Source organism: Phalacrocorax aristotelis, chromosome 21 (assembly GCF_949628215.1).
Source record: "Phalacrocorax aristotelis chromosome 21, bGulAri2.1, whole genome shotgun sequence".
In the NCBI taxonomy this organism is placed as follows: Eukaryota; Metazoa; Chordata; class Aves; order Suliformes; family Phalacrocoracidae; genus Phalacrocorax; species Phalacrocorax aristotelis.
In genome coordinates, this window is record NC_134296.1 from 7,238,385 (window position 1) to 7,257,337 (window position 18,953).

At 45.6% G+C, this 18,953-nt stretch overlaps 1 protein-coding gene across 6 annotated transcripts in view; it reads left to right on the forward strand.

The window, feature by feature from the left end:
* RAP1A (RAP1A, member of RAS oncogene family) overlaps window positions 1–18,953 on the forward strand; it is a 42,160-nt gene that overhangs the window by 9,447 nt on the left and 13,760 nt on the right. For 5 of the 6 annotated variants that reach the window (XM_075115852.1, XM_075115856.1, XM_075115853.1 and 2 more), the window contains exons 2-4: window positions 9,877–9,946; window positions 14,710–14,793; window positions 18,440–18,508. In XM_075115852.1, the coding sequence (XP_074971953.1) occupies window positions 14,737–14,793; window positions 18,440–18,508 (126 nt within the window). In that variant the 5' untranslated portion in view covers window positions 9,877–9,946; window positions 14,710–14,736. The remainder of the gene's footprint in view (window positions 1–9,876; window positions 9,947–14,709; window positions 14,794–18,439; window positions 18,509–18,953) is intronic. The other variant, XM_075115857.1, reaches the window with a different exon arrangement.

Below are 18,953 nucleotides of genomic sequence, written 5' to 3' on the forward strand. Positions count from 1 at the left end.
CATAGGGATTACAATACTATTACAGCTTCGTCTTGGTTTGTGAATACGCTGCAATGGCATATTGATCACTAGAATGTGCTCAAATTTAGAATAAAGCTTTTTCAGGAATCTCATTTAAAATGATGAAACAGACCCTTTAATGCTTCTGGGCACTTTCCTCAATGGTGTTGGTTCTGAGAAAGCAGGTCTTTTCCTTTATTCTGTAAGTTCAGTGCTTTGTAGCCTCTAGCTGTTAAATGGACTGTTTGCTCTAAACCCTCATCAAAAACACGGTATCAAGTAGAAGTCAATTTAGCACTAAAGCAAGCCTGAGCAGGGTGGGAGAGTAGCTGAGCGTGCCATTAGCAGGTGTCAGACTAAGTCATGCCTACAGAGCTGGGAGGCTGAGGCTTCTCGTGTTGTCCTTTTCATGCCAAGTTCATACGGACTGCATCTGTATGGGCAGAAGTTTAAAAAAGTTCCTAAGTCTATTTTAAAACCAGTGGCGGTAGTACCCGTGCGTTTGTACGGCTGATGTTGTATTTGTAGGGTTCCTCTAGCAAAAAGAGTTGAATGGGAGTTTTAGCTTCAATGGAAGGGTGTCCTAACCAAAACGGAAAGCACAGAAATGGCGGGTAACGGCAATTAACATTCAAATTAAGAGTGGTGTGTTCTAAGGTCTTGCTCAGAGTGTAGAACTGACTGTCTCCAGGCCATATGTTGATCCAGTTTGCATACTAACATGGGAGAGATTTTTTTCCTATCACCTTACCTCTTATCATTTCAAGACACATTAAAAAAAATGCTTCTTTCTTCCTGTTTGAGTACTGTTCCTGAGGTGGAGGGGAAGAGCTGGCTGATGCCAGTGTTGCTCATCTTGTTAGCTGCTGTAGGATGTGTCCTCCCTTCCTTGGGAGTTAAACATAGCGTCTCTTCTGGGAGCAGGAGTCCGACTGCCCACGGGGTGTTTCTTGTTGCTGTTGTTTAGAGACAGCTGTATAATAATCTATTTTGGTTGTAATCAAGCTTGACCTATAAATACTGAAATGGCTCATATAAAACTGATTTAAACTATCAGAGCTATTTCCTTTGGGGGTTAGCGTCACCTTTTATTTTCCATAAAGGAAATTCCAAGATGAATTGTCAAAGTAGTTTTGCCCTTTTAGGCCTGGCAGATTGAGGAGGGTTTACAACTTCAGAGAAGCCCCAGTGCAGAGGTCAGCTCTGCCAGTGGTTCGGTTCTCAAACCTCCTGGCCTGAAAGCTCTCGCTGTGATGTCCTTCAGGCTCCAGCCCTGAAGTGTTAATAATATTTTTGAATATTCCTTCAGCTAAAATCTTCACGTAGAAGAAAACTTAATTTTTGTTGTAACAGAAAATTCAGTTTCCACCCCCTTCTGTCCCCAGGTTCCAGGAAGCATCATTAAGGAACCAAGCTAAATACTGAAGGATTAAGTACCATATGAAATAACTTAATTTCTTTATAAAAAGTAATGAAACTGTTACTTTTTCCATTTAAAGTTAATTCAGTACATTAACTTACTGCTATTCATGTTCCTATCAACCTTTAAAATCTGCCGTGAGAACGTTTCAAGAGGTATTGTTCTACTTTACTGGGCTAAAATACATCCATCGTTAACTGTGTTTAAGTACTCATCACATGGATACTCATTGCTGTAGGGGTTTTATTTAAACTGATAAACAATGTAGTATTAATAAGTGGCCAGATGGTAAGTGGGGCTTTTCATTCAAAAAATCGTTGTTAAAACAGGCGTTTAATTAGCCGCAGTTGCGTGGGAACGGTGGGTGTTTTGGTTGCTTGTGGCTGACGCGCGCTAAACAGTAAATTTTTAAGGCAGTGAAAATCTCTAGGCTGCATATGCAAACCTGACCTTTAGATGGGTCTACACGGTCGAATCCAGTGTATACACATGAGCTGATCATTGCAGCTTTGCCAGTAAGATTTAAGGAATCTTAATATTTTCTGGAATTTGTAAGTTAGCCCAGTCTCCTGAAGAGCTGGGCACTGGTCCATGCTAACAGATGGCCTGTTTTTAGAGGCCTAATACTAGAATTAGTCGCTGATGGGTAGAAATGCGTTTGAAGAGCAGTTTAAACCTCTACAATTTTTTTCAAGAAGTTTCAAAGAAACCTTAACTGGGAGGAAGCTCTATTGGTTTCTCCACCAAAGATTCGATGCTGGAGGCCAAATAAGGACAAACTGGCTTCCAGTCCCCGGCAGAGACCAGTGCCTGGGCTTTGTCACCAGCGTCTGGTCACTATTACTGCAGAAGTAAAACAAAGTGCAGGCTAAAGTGGCAGTGACAATCTACCTACCTCATGTCACTTATTTACTCTAATTATGTAAACCAGGAAGAACATAGTTAAGAACGTTGCCAAGCTACTATCAGCACAACAAATTATTCTTACCAAGTATAATGTAGTTGGTGTTTTGCTATGATTGAGCCTCCTAGAGTCTGTCTGGAATTTAATCTGGGTTAAAAAAGGTCAGGACATTTTTTCCACTAAAGAAAATGGAGAAAAAAAATGTATAGGACTTAAAAATCAGTGGCAAGTTGTGGATGTGGTAGACGGCAGATGGAGGAAGTCCCACGAGCAGCTTCTATGTCTAATGTTTATGCCCTTTAACTTTTATGTGTTTTGTTGACGAGGAAAGGGGAAAGGAAATATTTTTCTTTTCGTCTTCTGAAAACACCATCAAGAACTCCTCTGCCGAAAATACGAGTGGCTCGACATGGGAAGAGGAGAAATGGCTGAGCGCGGCCGCGGTGTTGCTTGGGAGGACCTGTCCCGCCGGCCGCCTGCTGCAGGCACTGGCTGGCTGATGCACCGCCGTTCTCTTCCCGTGATGTGGCCACACGATGCTTCCTATTAAACTGTTTCATATGTATAATTGAGAAAAGTCTCTTTTCTCCTAAATCTGCCCCATTTAGGTGGATCTCCTTCCCCCTGTGTGCAGATCAGTGCTCATTAGTATTAAATTTGCAGCAGTGCTGCAGTCCGTTCGGCGGCGAGGCTGCCAATTACAGCGAGTGACGTAGCGTTTTGTTCTAATTCGGGGATGCAGTGTGTGTTGGCCTTTGAGTTTTGCTTCTGGCTTCCTTCCCCCTGTCTTTGTCTGTCTGGCACATGTCCCTAGCGACTTTCTGCAAATGCAGACCAATAGGACAAAAAATAAATTAGCCGTTTCAGCGTGGCAAGCTTTAGCTGCCCAAAGGACTTGTTCCTTGCCCGGAGTGCTTCTGTAGCAGAGCAATTTGAAATGAGTAGGTAGGCAGTCACTTCCGTAGAAATTAACATTATGATATTTAAAATTGCAAGTTCAGCATGAGGCTGGTTACAGAAAAGATCATAGAGTGAGGGAGGTCAGTCTCAATGCGTTTGTGCATGAAATAACTTTTTCAAATTACAGAATTGTTGCCGTTTGCAGAGAAGTTTGTTTCTCCGGCTCGTGTGTGCGCGCTGTAGTTAATTTGCTCAAAGCGCCAGCTGAGCACAACGCTAAGTCAGAAAGGACAAGGCTGTTGCTAGAGGACTTTACTCTTAGCCCAGGCTTTTATGGCTTTGGCCCTGCATCAGTAACCTTCACGACACGCTGCGGAAGATGTGAAATTACGCAGAAAGCGGCGATCTGGACGTGGTTCAGAGGAGCACACGGTCGGGACTGGAGGTTTGGAGAATGGATGTGTGCAAGATTTGAAGGCTGGCCTCTCGCCTTTTCTGGCTGAACACTTCAAATAACACCTCAGAAAAACGTTTTTCTCCTGTGTTCTCAAATACCTGTTTGCTTATTGGGCTTGTCACTAGCCTTATTTTTTGCATGTGCTTCTTGCTGTGGTTTTTTGTTTTTATCTAGTACTTTGAAAACAGAAAAAAGAATGTATTTCAATTTAAATTACTGAATTGTGATTGCCTTTCACTTGGACAAGGTATGTTATTAAAATGTTGCTACCTTGTTTGTAAATTTAAGAATTATTGGTGAAAGTTATGTCTTGGAAATACTAGAATGTTACAATATTGAAATATTGTTACGCTTCTCACTAATTGCCATGAATTCAGTTTATAGTTACTTTATAAAAATGCTTTTTAGCACAGTAGTGTTTCAGGATTAGATTAAATTCCCACGTCTTATTGCAGGGAATTGGAACTTGCTTAGGAGTTGCTTCAGTTCTTCGGCGTACGCCAGCTTCCCCGAGGAGCAGGTGTGCTTGGTGGTCCAAAATACCCGTCTTGTTACCGCAGTATAAAATGGATCAATTAGGCAGTGCCAGTTCCTGCCCGGGACCAAAATGTTTTCCTTGTTTTTACAAGAAATAACTCGGGTTTTGGCCTGCATGGAATTTAGGAGAACAAAAGCTTATAAACCTAGAGGAGTGGATGTGTAGTGCAGAACCAGCACTGCTCTGCGGCGGGGGAGTGACTCACCCTACAGCGAGACTGTGCCTACAGTCAGTTACACTCCTCTCGCCTTGATTTGTATTTGATTTGATGCTGAAAGCAGTCAGTGGAAATGGTTTTACTGTTAAAATTGTAAAATTGAGGGTGAGATTCCTGCCATAATGTAACAGCACATATCTTTTACACATAATGTTAATACATGAAATACATTGGCTTGGGCGTCAGATACACCGCAGTGATAATGAGTAACAAAATAGGCAGGCTCTGAAGATCGTGTGAAAGGAAGTTTGTCTAATTGTGCTTTAAAGTCACGTTGAAGTCCTCCTTTCTGCTTAGTCTTGTCTTTTTTTTTTTGTTCTCTCTCACTTTTCTGATGTTGATGGCCTCAGGAAAGGTGGAGGAGGTTTTCTGTGTACCCTAAAGACAGAGACATTGACTGCCTTGGGGAGGGGAGTTGGCAAGTGAGTCAGTGGCAGTGATTTTTATTATTTCAGTAAATTCCATGCTAGCTCACAGGGTAAGTCTCTGGCGGTGTTTGTCTCACTGCTTTTTAGGGAAGGTGTCTGTTAATTAATTGTGCAATTTGCAGACAAACACCCTTTCATTTGGGATCCACCATCCCTCCTCCCGCAGGTCGCATGTAAGAATTGCGTAATTGCTGACAGCTTTGATTAATATTAGGGAAGTATTTAATGTGCTTTTGACTTCATTCAGTAATTTAATATCCAAGAACATGGTGTATAACAAATAACTAATGAGGGAGCAGATGGTGAGTGGAGCTGTCGTTTGGCAGCGCCGGGGCCGGGCAGCCGAACCGGCGCGGTGCCGCTGGCAGTTCGCAGCCCACGGTTTGGCAAGAGCCGGTCCTTGGCGAAGCCGAGGGTAGAGCCCCGGGCTACATGTTTCCAGCTTTCACAGCTGTATTATTCTTCCTATTTGGGTGTTTTTTTAATTGTGGAGGGATCTGTCAGTTTTAGTGTGATTTTGATCCTCGTAAATCTTTCCTTTGCAGAAGTGCTGGATTTGAGTTTGTTTTGCAGACATGGCTGTGAGTAATGAAGGGATTTTGATGGGGTATTGAGCGATGTGCAGTAGACAATTTAAAAAAAAAAAATCCACCCCTTTTCATGGCCTGGTTTATAGTAACTTAAACTGGCATGATGAACATCTACAAGTTCAAAATTAAACAGGTTTGTTTATAGTAGCCATGATTCAGTATTTAACTGTCAGGGTAAAAATAACTGAGACGTGTGGCTGTAGCGTCCCAAGAATCTGCCCCTCTCTCGGGGAAATGGGAAAGCGATGGCTGCTGGGGTCATGCCGCCAGCCCGAGGCGGGAGGTGCTGGAGTTCACGCAGACGTCCGCGTGTTTCTTTCCCAAATCTGTAAAATGCTGACAGCACGTTTCCCCTTGGAAATGTTAAACATTTCTGTTTCCGCATGTGAAAATCAAGCTGCTAGAAAAAGGGAGGTGTGGTGATGAGCAAGCCAGCGCTCCAAAGGAGGTTATTCCCTTTTTTTCTTCCCTAAAGCAGGGTGAGTGGTGTTTGCTCCCTGCCCCTCTCCCCTCTATCCCAGGGGCACCACGGTGCATCTTTCCAGGGAACAGCAAGAGAGCAAATATGTGTCGGGTTAACAGCACGTGGCTGTAGAAGCTGCACCTTGAGAGGCCATTTCATGTTGTCTCTAGGAACTGAGGCTTGTGGTTTGGTGCGTGCTCGTGCCGTGCCTCGCTTTTTTTGGTGTTCCTTTTCTCTTGCCCTTTTTTAAACTAGGGCTGTGTGAGGTGCATCTTGAGTGAAAATGCAGTCTGCATTGCTGAGTTGTCATCTGTCTTCAGTCCTAGAGCTGAGACTGTGACAGCACTTTCACTGAAGATCCCTGGTTTCAGATGTATATAAAATGGATCCAAGCAAGTGCTTGCAGCCAGAGCTGCCTGAATGAACTCTGCTTTGCTGTAGAGTAACTTCCCATTGTATTTGGAAAAATATTTGATGAGGATTATTACAACTTCATTATCTGCTTCTGCAACACTTTGATTTCTGTGGTTCCAAGGTGGCCCATGCTCATGGCTCTGGAGGGTTGGATGCAGAGCTGCTAAACAAAAAAACCAACAACTTTAAACAAAAACTAGTAATTTGTGTTTTCAAACTTACTATGATTCTAGTGTTAAAAGGGGAACAATTGCTTCTTTTATCCCTTGGAAGCTTTCAGAAATGCTCTTGGAAACAGCAGGTAGCCACGTAAAGCCAGACCATTTCATCTGGGGCTTGGAGGACCAGGGGCGCTTTCCAAGGGCTTGCCTCGCCGTGCCCCCGCAGTGCTGGCTTCGCAGGCTGAGCGCACTGCCTGCGGATCGGGAAATACCACCTCATCTTCCACCTCTTTACTTATGTGGGCAAAGCCTGCGAACAGGACGGGACCCTGCTGCCTGTTAGTGAAGGCCCATGGATGTTGGGGGTAAGCCTGCGCTCCCCAGGATGCCGACTCGGGAGTTGGCGGGCGTGAGTTTCCACCCCGGGCAGGCCTGGGAGAGCCAGAACTGGGATCAGCCGGGAAAAGCAAAATACAAGGCTTCCTGCAACACAGCGCTTGCTTGGCAGACTTCTCGACGGCTGTTGGTCTGCTGCTCCAAAGCCAGAGAAGGATGTGGAGCCATAGGCTTTTAGTAGTGAACAGAGACTTTGGTGTAGCTGGTGCTGCAGGCTGAGGACCCTTCGCCTGTCATAGCAGGGTGTAGCCACGGGTGTGATTGCTGTTTGAAATATCGCTGCTGCTGAAGTTCAGTCTTACTGAGCAAAGGGCTGTGACGCTGCAAGTACTACTGTCTTTTAAAGTAGGCGGACGAGGAGCCAGAAGGGTTACGAGGGCAGAGGGATGGTGGCACTGGGGCTTGTCCTGCTCTCGAGGACCGACGAGATGCTGCATCCCCCGTCTGGGTGCACCTCCATGCTCTCCCCTTTTATCACAGCTTGTAGACGCCCTTCAAGTAACATGATGTGCATGACATCCGTGCCGCCCAGGGAGGGCTGGGAGGATGGCCTGTCCCGCTCCATCCTGCGGGGGCTGGGGCACGGCTGGGCTCGTGCGTGGGCTGCAGAGGTACGGGACAGGATGTCGGATTCATTTCAGAGAGGCTCTGATAGCATCAGCGCCTGATGCTTGTTTCCTGCGTGTGGCGATACCACGCCTGGCACTGGCGTGTGGCGCAGCCTCTCCGCAGAGGTGTGCTGCCGAGATGGCGCCGCTCGGCACGGCACGACACAGTGGCACAGGCACTGTATGTTTCTTACAAGAAAGAAACCTAATAGATTCCGTAAAATAATTTTTACTTTGTAGGTGATGCAGCAGTCCTTGGATTTTATCATGGCAATGCTGACTGTGGGTGGTCAAGTGACAGCTTCTCCCCTTTGTGATCGCTCAGGGGCCTGGGCTGCTTGAAGCGTAGCTGGCTTGCTCCTGCCTTCTTGGCAGCAGAAAGTGCTATGTTTTCATCTCTGAAAATGCGTTGCAAACTTGATACCACCTCCAGCAGGGTTAGGCTGACCTCAGTTTCTCTTTTGTAAGTGAAGTTTTGTGTGGAGTGTATTAGGGAAAAAAAGTCTACAGGGAACATGGCGATTGGACTTAAGCAGTGCCCCTCTCTCCAGCAGGAAAAGGTTGTCTTTTCGTTGTGGGACACGCAAACTGGGAGAAAGGAGTAAAGAGCCTGGAGAGGGAGGAAGCTCCTGAGCTCTTGGAGATCCATAGCAGCCGACTTTCGGTGAGGGCTTGATTAATCCAGTTTGTCAGAATGGATGGAGTCTGTAATCTGTTTAAAAAGTGGCTGCACCTGTTTAAACCTACCTGGCGGACGTGTGCTCAGAGCGCAGCGGAAGCGCAGCCAGTGCCCTCCGTGGCGTTTCCAGCCCCGCTTCAGCTGCCCCGTAACGCCAGCGCCTGCCCGAGCAGCTTCGCTGCAGCAAGTGGGAGCTGCGGAGGAGCAGATGCCTTCCCCTCTGCCCTGCCTCCCTCTCACCTCCTGGGCCAGCCGTGGCCTTCTGACTCATTTAGTACTGACTCAGTTATTTAAATATCTTTGCTGATCTGTAATCTGTGGCTTGTTCTTCAGAAACGCATTTCCCCAGGTTTCTGGGGCAATGCTTTCCCATGCTGGTGCAGGCACGGTTGCTGCAGGTGCAAAGGCCACAGGGAGGCAGTTTCAAGTAGGTTGGAAGAAGGGATGTGGCAGCCCAGATTCTGTTCACTTTCAGTAGCAGTTGGTCATTGAACTGTTCTTTAAAATTCCCACCCTGGGTTAGCTGAACAATGAATGGTCAGAATTGGAGGGAGGATAGCCACCGATATATATTTGGGGATGAAATCCACGGTGTCGAGGTAGGAGGCATTGCCAGAGGAAAGACGAAAGGTGAGACTTTGGAAAAGTGCGTGAAATTTTTGCAAATGTGGTCATCAACTAGCAGGTACAGGGGATTGGGGACAGAAGTGGCGACTTTGCATACATCCAGTAAAAATTGATGTAAAGAAAACAACAGACAAGCTATTTAAGTAATGATTTGAAAACAGTGCATAAGAGAGAAGTCCTCCCTGTGACAGCAATATTTTCCTTCCATGTCTGTGGACTGTATTTTATTGCTATCCAATCTGGTAGACAAAAATCAGGAACTTGAAATTTCTAATTAGAAAAAAAGGGGGAAAAGCGCTCTAAACCCGCAAGGAACCTGTGCTCCTGAATGAAATCTCAAGCCAACGAGGCGTCAGGGTGAGCAGCCCTTGCCTTGGCTGGTGGGAGGTGAGGAGGACAGAGCTGGAGCGTGGTCGTGCGCTGCTGCAGCAGTTCTGCTGCCGGGCCAGGGGTGTGGGAGCGTTTCGGCTCGGCAGCTCGGCGGCGTCTGGCCCAGCCCGCCCCAAGCAGGGCGGTGGATGTGCTGCAGCTCTTGGAGTACGAGGCTCGTTGGCCATGGTTACTCTGTTCTCAGACTGAAGCTTTGTCACTGGATATGAAAGGTTGGATGGCTGAGCTGAGGCTGTGTGGCACAGGGACAAGTTTTATTTCCCGCTTCCAAAAGCCAGTGCAGTCCTGTATTAAACGTGAATGTGAACTTCACAGTTGTGAGCTTGATTTTTACTTTTTCACCTAAGAGAGGTCGTTTTCCTCTGATTTACTTGAACTGCAACACCAGTTTGTAATGCGTTTTTTAAATTACATAATCAAATAGAAATTGTGGTTTGCTGTTGGCTTCCACCTGCCCCCCGCCCCCATCTTTCACTGTCCTAGCGGCAAGGTTAAGTTGTGCTGGAGTTCTTGTTTTTAGGGTAATTTGTATTCAGAAATTGTGTAGAGCTCCACTGATAAAGCAAAGAGCAAATTTTGTTGCAGGCATGTTTTGATTTGAAACCATAAAGAGCAGATTTGATGCTTGCATACGGTGTCATTTGAAAAATGATTAATTCTTCTTTTTTCTTTTTTTTTTTTCAGTCCCTTGTTGGGAGCCTGGAAAAATCTTCAGTAGGGCTGCTAACACTGATGAGAGATCTTTTATGCCAAGGTATGATTTTTTAAATGTTCTGAATATATTCCTGCCCTTGGGTCACACCAACCCCAGGCAACGCCCCAGGCCTGGGGCAGAGGGGCTGGGAAGTGCCCAGCAGAGAAGGCCCTGGGGGTGCTGGCTGACAGCCGGCTGGGCATGAGCCAGCAGTGCCCGGGTGGCCAAGGAGGCCACCAGCCCCCGGGCTTGTGTCAGCACTGGGGTGGCCAGCAGGAGCCGGGCAGGGATGGGGCCCCTGTGCTCGGCCCTGGGGAGGCCCCACCTCAAATGCTGGGCTCAGGTTTGGGCCCCTCGGGACAATCAGGGCCTTGAGGGGCTGGAGCGTGTCCAGAGAAGGGCAGCGGGGCTGGGGCAGGGTCTGGAGCACAAGTGTGCTGGGGGGCGGCTGGGGGAGCTGGGGGGGTTTAGCCTGGAGAAGAGGGGGCTGAGGGGAGCCCTTCTCGCTCTCTGCAGCTGCCTGAGAGGGGCTGGAGTGAGGGGGGGGCTGGTCTCTGCTCCCAGGTCACCAGTGACAGGCCGAGAGGAACCGGCCTCAAGCTGCGTCAGGGGAGGTTTAGGCTGGACATGATGAAACATTTCTTTACTGCCAGAGCGGTCAGGCCCTGGCACAGGCTGCCCAGAGAGGTGGGGGAGTCACCATCCCTGGGGGGGTTGAAAAACTGTGTAGACCTGGCATGTGGGGACATGGTTTAGGAGGCCTGGGGGTGTTGGGTAGGGGGATGGACTTGATGATCTGAGAGGTCTTTTCCAGCCTTAATGATTCTATGATTCTATAATTCTATGATTATTTCAAATGAAATTGCTAACTGTGAAAACATCGGCAGTTTGGGAAATTAGAGAATTGCTGAGTGTATAATACATTGTTTAAAGGAAAAATTTGCCTGAACCTTGTTTCCCGTAATGAGTAAAAGAAACCCTGAAGTTTTGTGTTCTGTCTTTCCTGATGTCCTCTGCTGTTGTACAAAATACAAATCCATGATTACAGTCTACAGTTTTTAAGGCTGAGTCAAGAATGTGTCTGCTCTTATTTTTTTTTTAGTCTTTTGTTATTGTCTTACTTAATGGGGATTGCGTCATCAGTTATGGCCAACGTTTCATTAAGTTATGCAAAACCATCAGACCACCTGCTCCTACCACTGTCTTCCCCACACTGAGCAGCGTATCTGCACCGCCTGTTACTCATAGCTCCATCAGTGTTTGGAGAAGGAAGGAGACACTAATGAATACAAACTGCCTTCCTCAGATGTATAAACTTGTACTCGGGCATCTGTATTTCACAGGGTGCGCGTCACGTTTCAGGTTAGCGTGAAGTTCTGGCACCCGCCCTCTTCCAGTGCTGTGTTCCCTTACCTTTTTTGCTTGTGCTTCTCTCTCCCCACCACCCAAATACACACTTTTTTAATAGAGCTGATAGGACTTTTGTAACAGGAGTAGCTAATTTTTCTGCCAGGTTTCTCTCCTGAAGGGCCTCGGCCGTTCTCCCCACACCGCCCTCCTCACAGCCTCTGCCCAGCTTCTTCCGCTGGTTGGGAAATACCCTGAAAGTTTTGCTTCTTTGTACCCTGATTCAGCCACCGGGTTGCAACAGGGCAAAAGATGATTTGTGCAGTTAAGAGGGCGCCTGAGTGCTTGGCTGAACGAAGGTGCGGGTGAGCGGGCGCTTGGAGCCACGGTTCAGGTTACAGCTTCATCTGTGCTTGCATCCGTCTGCTGGTCCTTCTCGGAGATCCTTCTGCCGTCCTGCCTGCGCTGCCTTTCATTTTTGTATATAGAAACAAATATCCTGCGTCCTTTCTTCACCTCTCCGTCTGTTCACAGGGCAGGGCCCTTCACTCTTCCTTCGGGAAGGAGCTGGGCGGTTTGGGGCTGATGGATAGCTGAATATCCGTTTCTGTCACTTCCCAGGCATCGCTGGTGACTGTAGCAGCAGAAAAGAGATGCTCCTGTTACAGACTAAAGAAGAGATTAATCCTGAGGTGTCAGGTGTTTTGCAGTGTAGGAGCAAAGTTTGTTCATAATTAGAGATGAAATCTGAACCCTACTAGTTTATTGCCCTGTGTTTAAAGTGGCTGTACAGGTGCTGGGTAGGGTGGAGAGGCTGATGCAGCAGGGAGGCAGGAGCGTGCTGCTCAGGGCAGTGGTGGGTAGGTTAGTATGAAATGTGCCCTGTGCCCCCCGGGCATCCTGCCGTAGCTCGGTGGCTGTGTGCGTATGGGGAGAGGGAGACGAGCAAGGAGCGTGCTGAGCTTTTTGCTTTATTTTTGCACCGCAGCATTCAGAACTAATGAGACCAGCTTCACAACATTTATGACAACACTAGAAGTTTTTTTTTACACTCCTTAGCAAGCATATTATTTTCTTGAATCAAAAGAAACACTTAACACCCGTAATTTAATTCCATTTTGAAACGTAGCCGTTGCTTCACAGCGTGCGACTCCGCTACACAGAGCTCTGGATGGAGATGAATGCGACTGTGTCTAACTGTATTTAGGTGGGCATAAACAGTTGCCAAATGAAAAGTTGGCTAGGATGCAGCATAGTAATTTCTTGAACGCTATTCATGTTGTATAAACAGATAACATTAACATACTTGTGAAAGAGCTACAAGATAATTAAGGCGTGTGGCGTTTACAGTAACAAGGCTCATGCGTTTCAGGATCTTGGTTTCCCGTTGCACCTGAAAAAAGAAAATCAGCAAATACTGTAGAGAAGAAATGAGAAGTTAGACTTGTACTGCTCCCAGCTGAAACTTTCCCACAAGTATTTTTACTATAAATAAGAAGTGAAAGAGTTCACAGCTAAATTTAACCCTTAGCTTCATTGCTTTCCGCATTTTCTTGGGGGGAACAGACTGTGGAACTGTAGGAAGATGAAGATAAACTGGATCAATAAGTTGCATATATACTTTATAAAAAATGCATTGCCTTTTATTTTATAAGGATTATCAAGGGGAAAATAATGGCTCGATTGGAATTCCCCTCTCCTTCCCATCCAAAATCACAGTTTTCGAAAGAAAGGAAGTGAATGTTACTTCTCAGGGAAATTCTCAAGCAGAAGAGCTTACAGAATTTTAACCAGAGATGTTGCCAGCGTGCTAGAGTTCATAGACATTACTTGCCCTACTTTTAGATACTCGAAGTTACCATTCTGGAAAATCCCTTTCGGTTTGACTTAGTTTCACAATTTCTATGAAGTTAAGCAACTGCAGCTCACGTAGAGTTGAAGAAAAACTGCCCCAAGGTACTTAAAACTACAGGCTGCTGCTGATAGCTTCAGCTTTGTTCCCACTCTGAGGCTTGGGCGAGGGAAGGGCAGCTTGGCTGCGTGACTGCAGGGAGCCTCAGCACGGGCAGGCAAGCCCGGTATTTTTGTTCTTCTGACTTAAAAATGAGCTTAAAGTTGTGCTAAACTGGCCACAGAATTTGTACGCCTCTCTCCAGCTGCACGCAGAATTGTCTTATTTTTGTTTAAACCTGTACTTGTGTCACATCTAGACCGTAAAACATACCGTGATTGAGGGGTGAGGGTTAAAAGTAGGGTGTTTGGGCAAGGTCTCCAGTAACGTGCTCTGCTGCCAGTCCCGATGCAGCGCCGGTGGGACTGGCTGTGGCTGTGTGGCAGCACGTGGGTTTCCTCTTGACTCCGTGTTACAGCTTTCCCTTGGGAATTTAAATGGTAGGAAAAAAACTGTCCCGATTTAATGATTATATAAACTCGAGACACAGATTGTCAGGGAGTTGTCCACAGTTGCAAAGCTAAAAATACGGTCCCTGTTCTTCGCAGGCTGTTGTTAACGGTAGTCAGCAAGGTGATGCATTTCTCTATCGAGCCACTTGGAATACGTTCTTATTTTTAAAGCAATCCTCAGACTGTAGCCAGTGAACCCATAAATCCTGTGGCAACGTTAGTTTGAAATGTCTTTGAGAAATGCAGCTTGCCCAGCCTCATAGCACTCGTGTTTCTGAAGCCTTACTTGGGAAGAAAGCGCTGTCTTGCTGGGGGAAGAGGGGAAGATAATTAGCTGCTGAGGTCATTGTTTGCTTGAGCTCCGTTGATAGGGACAGCCCAGCCTGGCTTATAATGTAAACATAGCGTAAAATGTTTATCACCAGCTTTGTCATTTGCCTTATTTGTCAGGGAATCTCGGTGAGAATGAGAAGTTTTCTGGTGCTGCGTAGTGAGTTGAGGGGGTTGTAAGATTTCCATAAAAAGGCAGAGTCCTTGCTTGGGCTAGCAGAGAGGTTCTGCCTTGGCAGCCGTAAGTTAGGCCTGACCATTTCCAGAGAGAAAACGCTGACCTAAATCCTTCCCTGTGGGGGGTGGGTGGCAGAAGTACACCTCTCTACTTGCATCTCTCTGATCTAATTTTCTTGTCCGATACTTGTTGTTTTATGCTATAAAATGCTGAGAATGCAGAGGGCAGGCAGCGAGAGCTTGTGCTACCTGGTGAGGCTGGGAGCGGGCGCCGGTGGCTGCGCTGCCTTTGTACCATGGTGTATTCATCCTCTTCCCCTCCGAGCACCAGCAGGCTCACAGGTCCGGCTTTAGGCATCTCATATAAACTGGGGCTGTCAGAGTGGCCATCTCAGCTTGAGTGCCCAGGTGGGAAAAAAAAAACCCCATAGCTGTAACTAAAGAGATTTTTGTTCTCAGTAGTATTTAGCAACACACTCCCCTTCTCCACTTTCAGAAGACAGCGTCATAAATTTGCATGTGCAGGTATGCTTTTAACCGTTGGCTTTTTTTTTCCTGCTTTGCAGATCGTCGCTATTTGAACAGACCACACCATGCGTGAATACAAGCTAGTGGTCCTTGGTTCAGGAGGTGTGGGGAAGTCCGCTTTGGTGAGTTCTGGGCAGCAGTTCTGAAACTGATACGCAGACTTCAAAATTGGCCTATCTTACCGCAGGCAATGCTCATTAAATGCACTGGGATATTCGTATTACTTCTAACGTGCATAGAGACTTCCATGTAGCCACTATTACGCTGCTGAAATATCTGTGAATTTGTGTCACGTTTTTGGAGAAGCAGCGGGCGATTAATCGCTGTTACGATATTAGCATTTCATTTCTGCTTCCCGCATGGGTGTAATACTGCAAATGACTGAATGTCTGTATCTAAGTATTAAAAGCTTAACCTACACTGGAACAGTGAGGGAAGTCTTGCCGTGCACGGCAGTGAACTAGCGATGGCTGCAGCCTTGCATACCTTCCAGGCTGTGTGTTTTCCATCCTCGATAAAACACCAGTGAGCAGCCTGGACTGAAAACACGGGGCAGAAGGAGAAGGCACGTCCATTGTGCGCAGTGCAGAGGGATAAGCAGACTGATGACACTTCGCACTCCTTAAGTACTTGCGTTCTTTCTAATAAGAGGTTTACATAGCAGAGTTGATAGTAAAGCATTGTAAGAGATTGCTGTCACCTATTTATCACAAATCAGTCGGGCAGCTCACTCCAACAAGAAGGGCAGAGAACTGGTCAAGTGTAAAGTTATCTGAAACAAGGAACTACACTGTGTTCCTTTTCACAGAAGATGATAGTAGCTGACTAGCTGTTCGTGTCCTAGATGCTGCTTCTTGCACCGTTGTTTATTCTGCTGAAATGGGCTGCTGATAACCTTGGTAAATCACCTGCAGAATCCAGAATATTAGGAGGCAAGATTATTCAATTATGGATGAAATCTGACGTACTCTTTCAGAGATCCCATCCTAATCTTTGCAAGATGTAGGTGTATAACTCTTTTATACACTCTTCCACAGCAACTTCAGCAGTCTGCATTACTTCTTCCACCAGCATCCCCTTGGTTGTCTTGCTTTTGTTATGTAATGTCAAAATACTCACTAGGTAAAACAGGGCACGTATTAATAGGCTGTACATAAAAGTTATTCAGCACCTGACATACTTGACTTTCCTTATTTGCGATGTAAAGCCTGAGTCGGCATCCATCGCTGGCCTTTTTAAGGGCTGACATGCGAATACTTAGTCTGGTAAACAAAAGTTAAACTCTTTTTGACAGTCTAGGCACTAAGCGAGCATGTATCGTAAATCATATGCAACATTGATCCATGATATTTACAACAGAATATAATAAGAGCCAGTTAGCATCTGAGAGCGAATAATATTTAGCTTTCAAGATAACTGTCTACTTATTTACAAGCATTAGCAAGGAGAGGTTACGAGGTGGGATTTAAAATAATACGGAGGTCACTTTAAAATGTCTGTCTTTGAACTGTATAAACTAAAATGTCTAACAAAGAGGCTGGTGTTCCTTTTCAGTTCTGTGTTTTCATTACAATATGGTGTTGTTTCACTACAAATCCTTCTTATCGTTTTAACTCTTCTGTGCCAATGTGACGCCGATTGTGCCTTTTGGTAGTGATGGCAGAAAACTCTTCTTAGTTATTAAGGCACAGTAATTTTGCAACTCCTTTATAAGTACAGAAAGTTTTATAAGTACAGTAGTTTTCTCCCCATTTCTAATGAAAATAAAAATCTCCTGGGTGGGCAGCGTTACCAAGAGTAGCCAGTTGTGCATAGTCCTATATAAAACTGGAAACCGAAGATGGGACGCACAACCCCCAAACCAGTAGGAAGTTGTAAAAGTCTTGGATCCATACATCACCTGAAAACAACCCCAGATTTGTACCTTCTCCCTTGGCCTCTCTTTTCTGCTGTAATCAGAAAAGTACAGCAGAGATTAAGAATATTATGTGGTAAGATAGGTTATGAATGAAGTTGAATATAATCATAATTATGACTGCGTGCAATTGGTGTCTTGCGAACACAAAAGCACTGGTTGAGATAACAAGTTAGAACAACGATTTATTAGAAATAAAGCAATTTGAGAAGAGAATACGTGGGTTCAGTTAGTTTTCTGTCAGAGCAGTACTGTATTTGCAGACAGGACTCTGAGTGTTACAGCAGAAAGCTGAAATGTCGTGAGCAGTTTGTCAGATTCTCGTGTCGAAGGCTGGTTTGCAAACACAGTTCCCAGAACAGAGCGGGACAGATGTGGCCTTCTTCAGGGCTCAAATGGTAGCCCTCTAGCAAATAGCAACCTTCTTCGGACACTCTTTGGGCAGTAGCTGTGCTAAGAATCCTAAAATACAATCTGTATTCTGCAGTTCTTACTGTTGGTTTCCGTTGCTGGTGTAACACCATCATCCGTGTCACTAGTGGGGTCTTACTGTCCTGGTTTTACTGAGATCTGTTACCTGAAAGGCAGACGGGGACACTCTTCAGTGGGACAAGAAAATACTGGGGAAGCGAAGGCTTTGAGTGTAGAATAGGTTTATTCAGTGACATAGGGTGATTTTTTAAATGAGCTGGTACTAGAAATCTTTTCTTCTTATATTAAAAGAAAGCAAACCACGAGGAACTGCTCAGTTTCCAGCGTGCAGCGAGACCTTCTGCATGTATCTGGCATATGCTGCTCTCTGAAAGCTTGCAAGTACTTGTGTGATAAATGTGAGCCCTCTTGCAGTAAAATCTCAGCCTTCTGTCCAAACGAAATACGACTTCTCAAAACAGGTGGTGACTTCACAGAATTTGTATTAAAAAAACTTGTGGAAAGTTCAGTTGGCAGAAGGTAGTTGGTGTGTTTGTTGATTTTTAAAGAGACAAAGTGAAGTGTTGGGCTCTTGGCACTTTGCATTACAAACAAACACCACCTTGTTTTACAAACATCCACCAACCCTCCGATGCTCCTGTGCTGCATTACTGTTACTGCAGATTATTGCAGGTGAGAGCAGGGGGCACGAGGCGAAGGGGAAGAGCCCGCTTTGCCTGGCAGAGGACGAGTGAAGGTGCGGAGTGGCAGGAGCCCAAGCCCGTCACGTACAGAGCTTGGCTGTCCGGGGATGGGCCGCATCCTAACGACAACTTAGTGGGAAATGTTTAGAGTAGATTAGCTTTGAATAATTACATAGGGGAAGAAAGACTTCCTCTTTGAAATGAATGATGTCTCCTCCTTTAATGGTTTAATACAAATTGAGTATCTGGAGACGCTCCAGTTTGAACTTGCTGCTCTGAAATATGTCTGTGCTCTGGGCATGTAATCCAGAGTAGCTCCACTGTAACTCTAACATGATTTGAATTGAAATGTGGATTTTCCACAGATAGCCAGTTGTTCTGATCTAAATTTCAAGTCTTCCATATTTGGTGATTTTTACTCTTCTAAAGGTGCAGGCACTGAAGTAAAGGCATTTTTGAGAATATCATCATCTGTGAAAAAGCAAGCAAGCAAACAGTTTACATGTCAAAAGAGTTTTGAAAACATGCTTGAGTAAAGTGATTCTTAAACCAACAGAAGCTACGCAAATTTTATTTAAAAAAATTGAAAAACCGTCTTTTTCTTTGCTCGCCACTATTGAATTTTAACAGCAGTGTTGAGGGGTTCTTGTGTTGCCACCTGTTCATAAAGTGCTTCTTGGTGAATGTTACTGGTCGTGTTCAGGTCACTTAATTTTTCCTTCTTCCCTTTCTCCCCAGACTGTACAGTTCGTTCAGGGAATTTTTGTTGAAAAATATGACCCAACAATAGAAGATTCATACAGAAAGGTAAAACAACATCATTTTTATTCCTTTCAAGTCTCACAGAGCTTGCTTCTTTTTAATAATGCAACGAAAGCTGATCAGAACGAGAAGGGGTCTTTTCTGAGCAGATGTCATGGCTTCATGAAGCTGCAGCAGGAAAGCGGCGCACAGAAAACCATCGGTCCTGCAGTGGTGTAACGCAGACGCTTTCCTTTGGCGTTACAGAGCGCTTTGTTAGCTTAGGGCCTCCGAATGCCATCAGACAAATGGTATGAGCCTCTACAAAACTGAATTATCAGGGAATGACAACTTTTTCTGTTAATGGGACCACTCCCTCGCTTAGTTTTATTCGACAGGAGGATTAAATCTCTATTACTCCCTACAAGTAAGAGCTTTCACTTCAGATCGCCGATGGCGCAGTTTGAGGCTGCAGCTCTCCACTGCCCGTTTCTTCATTAGAGGTTACGAC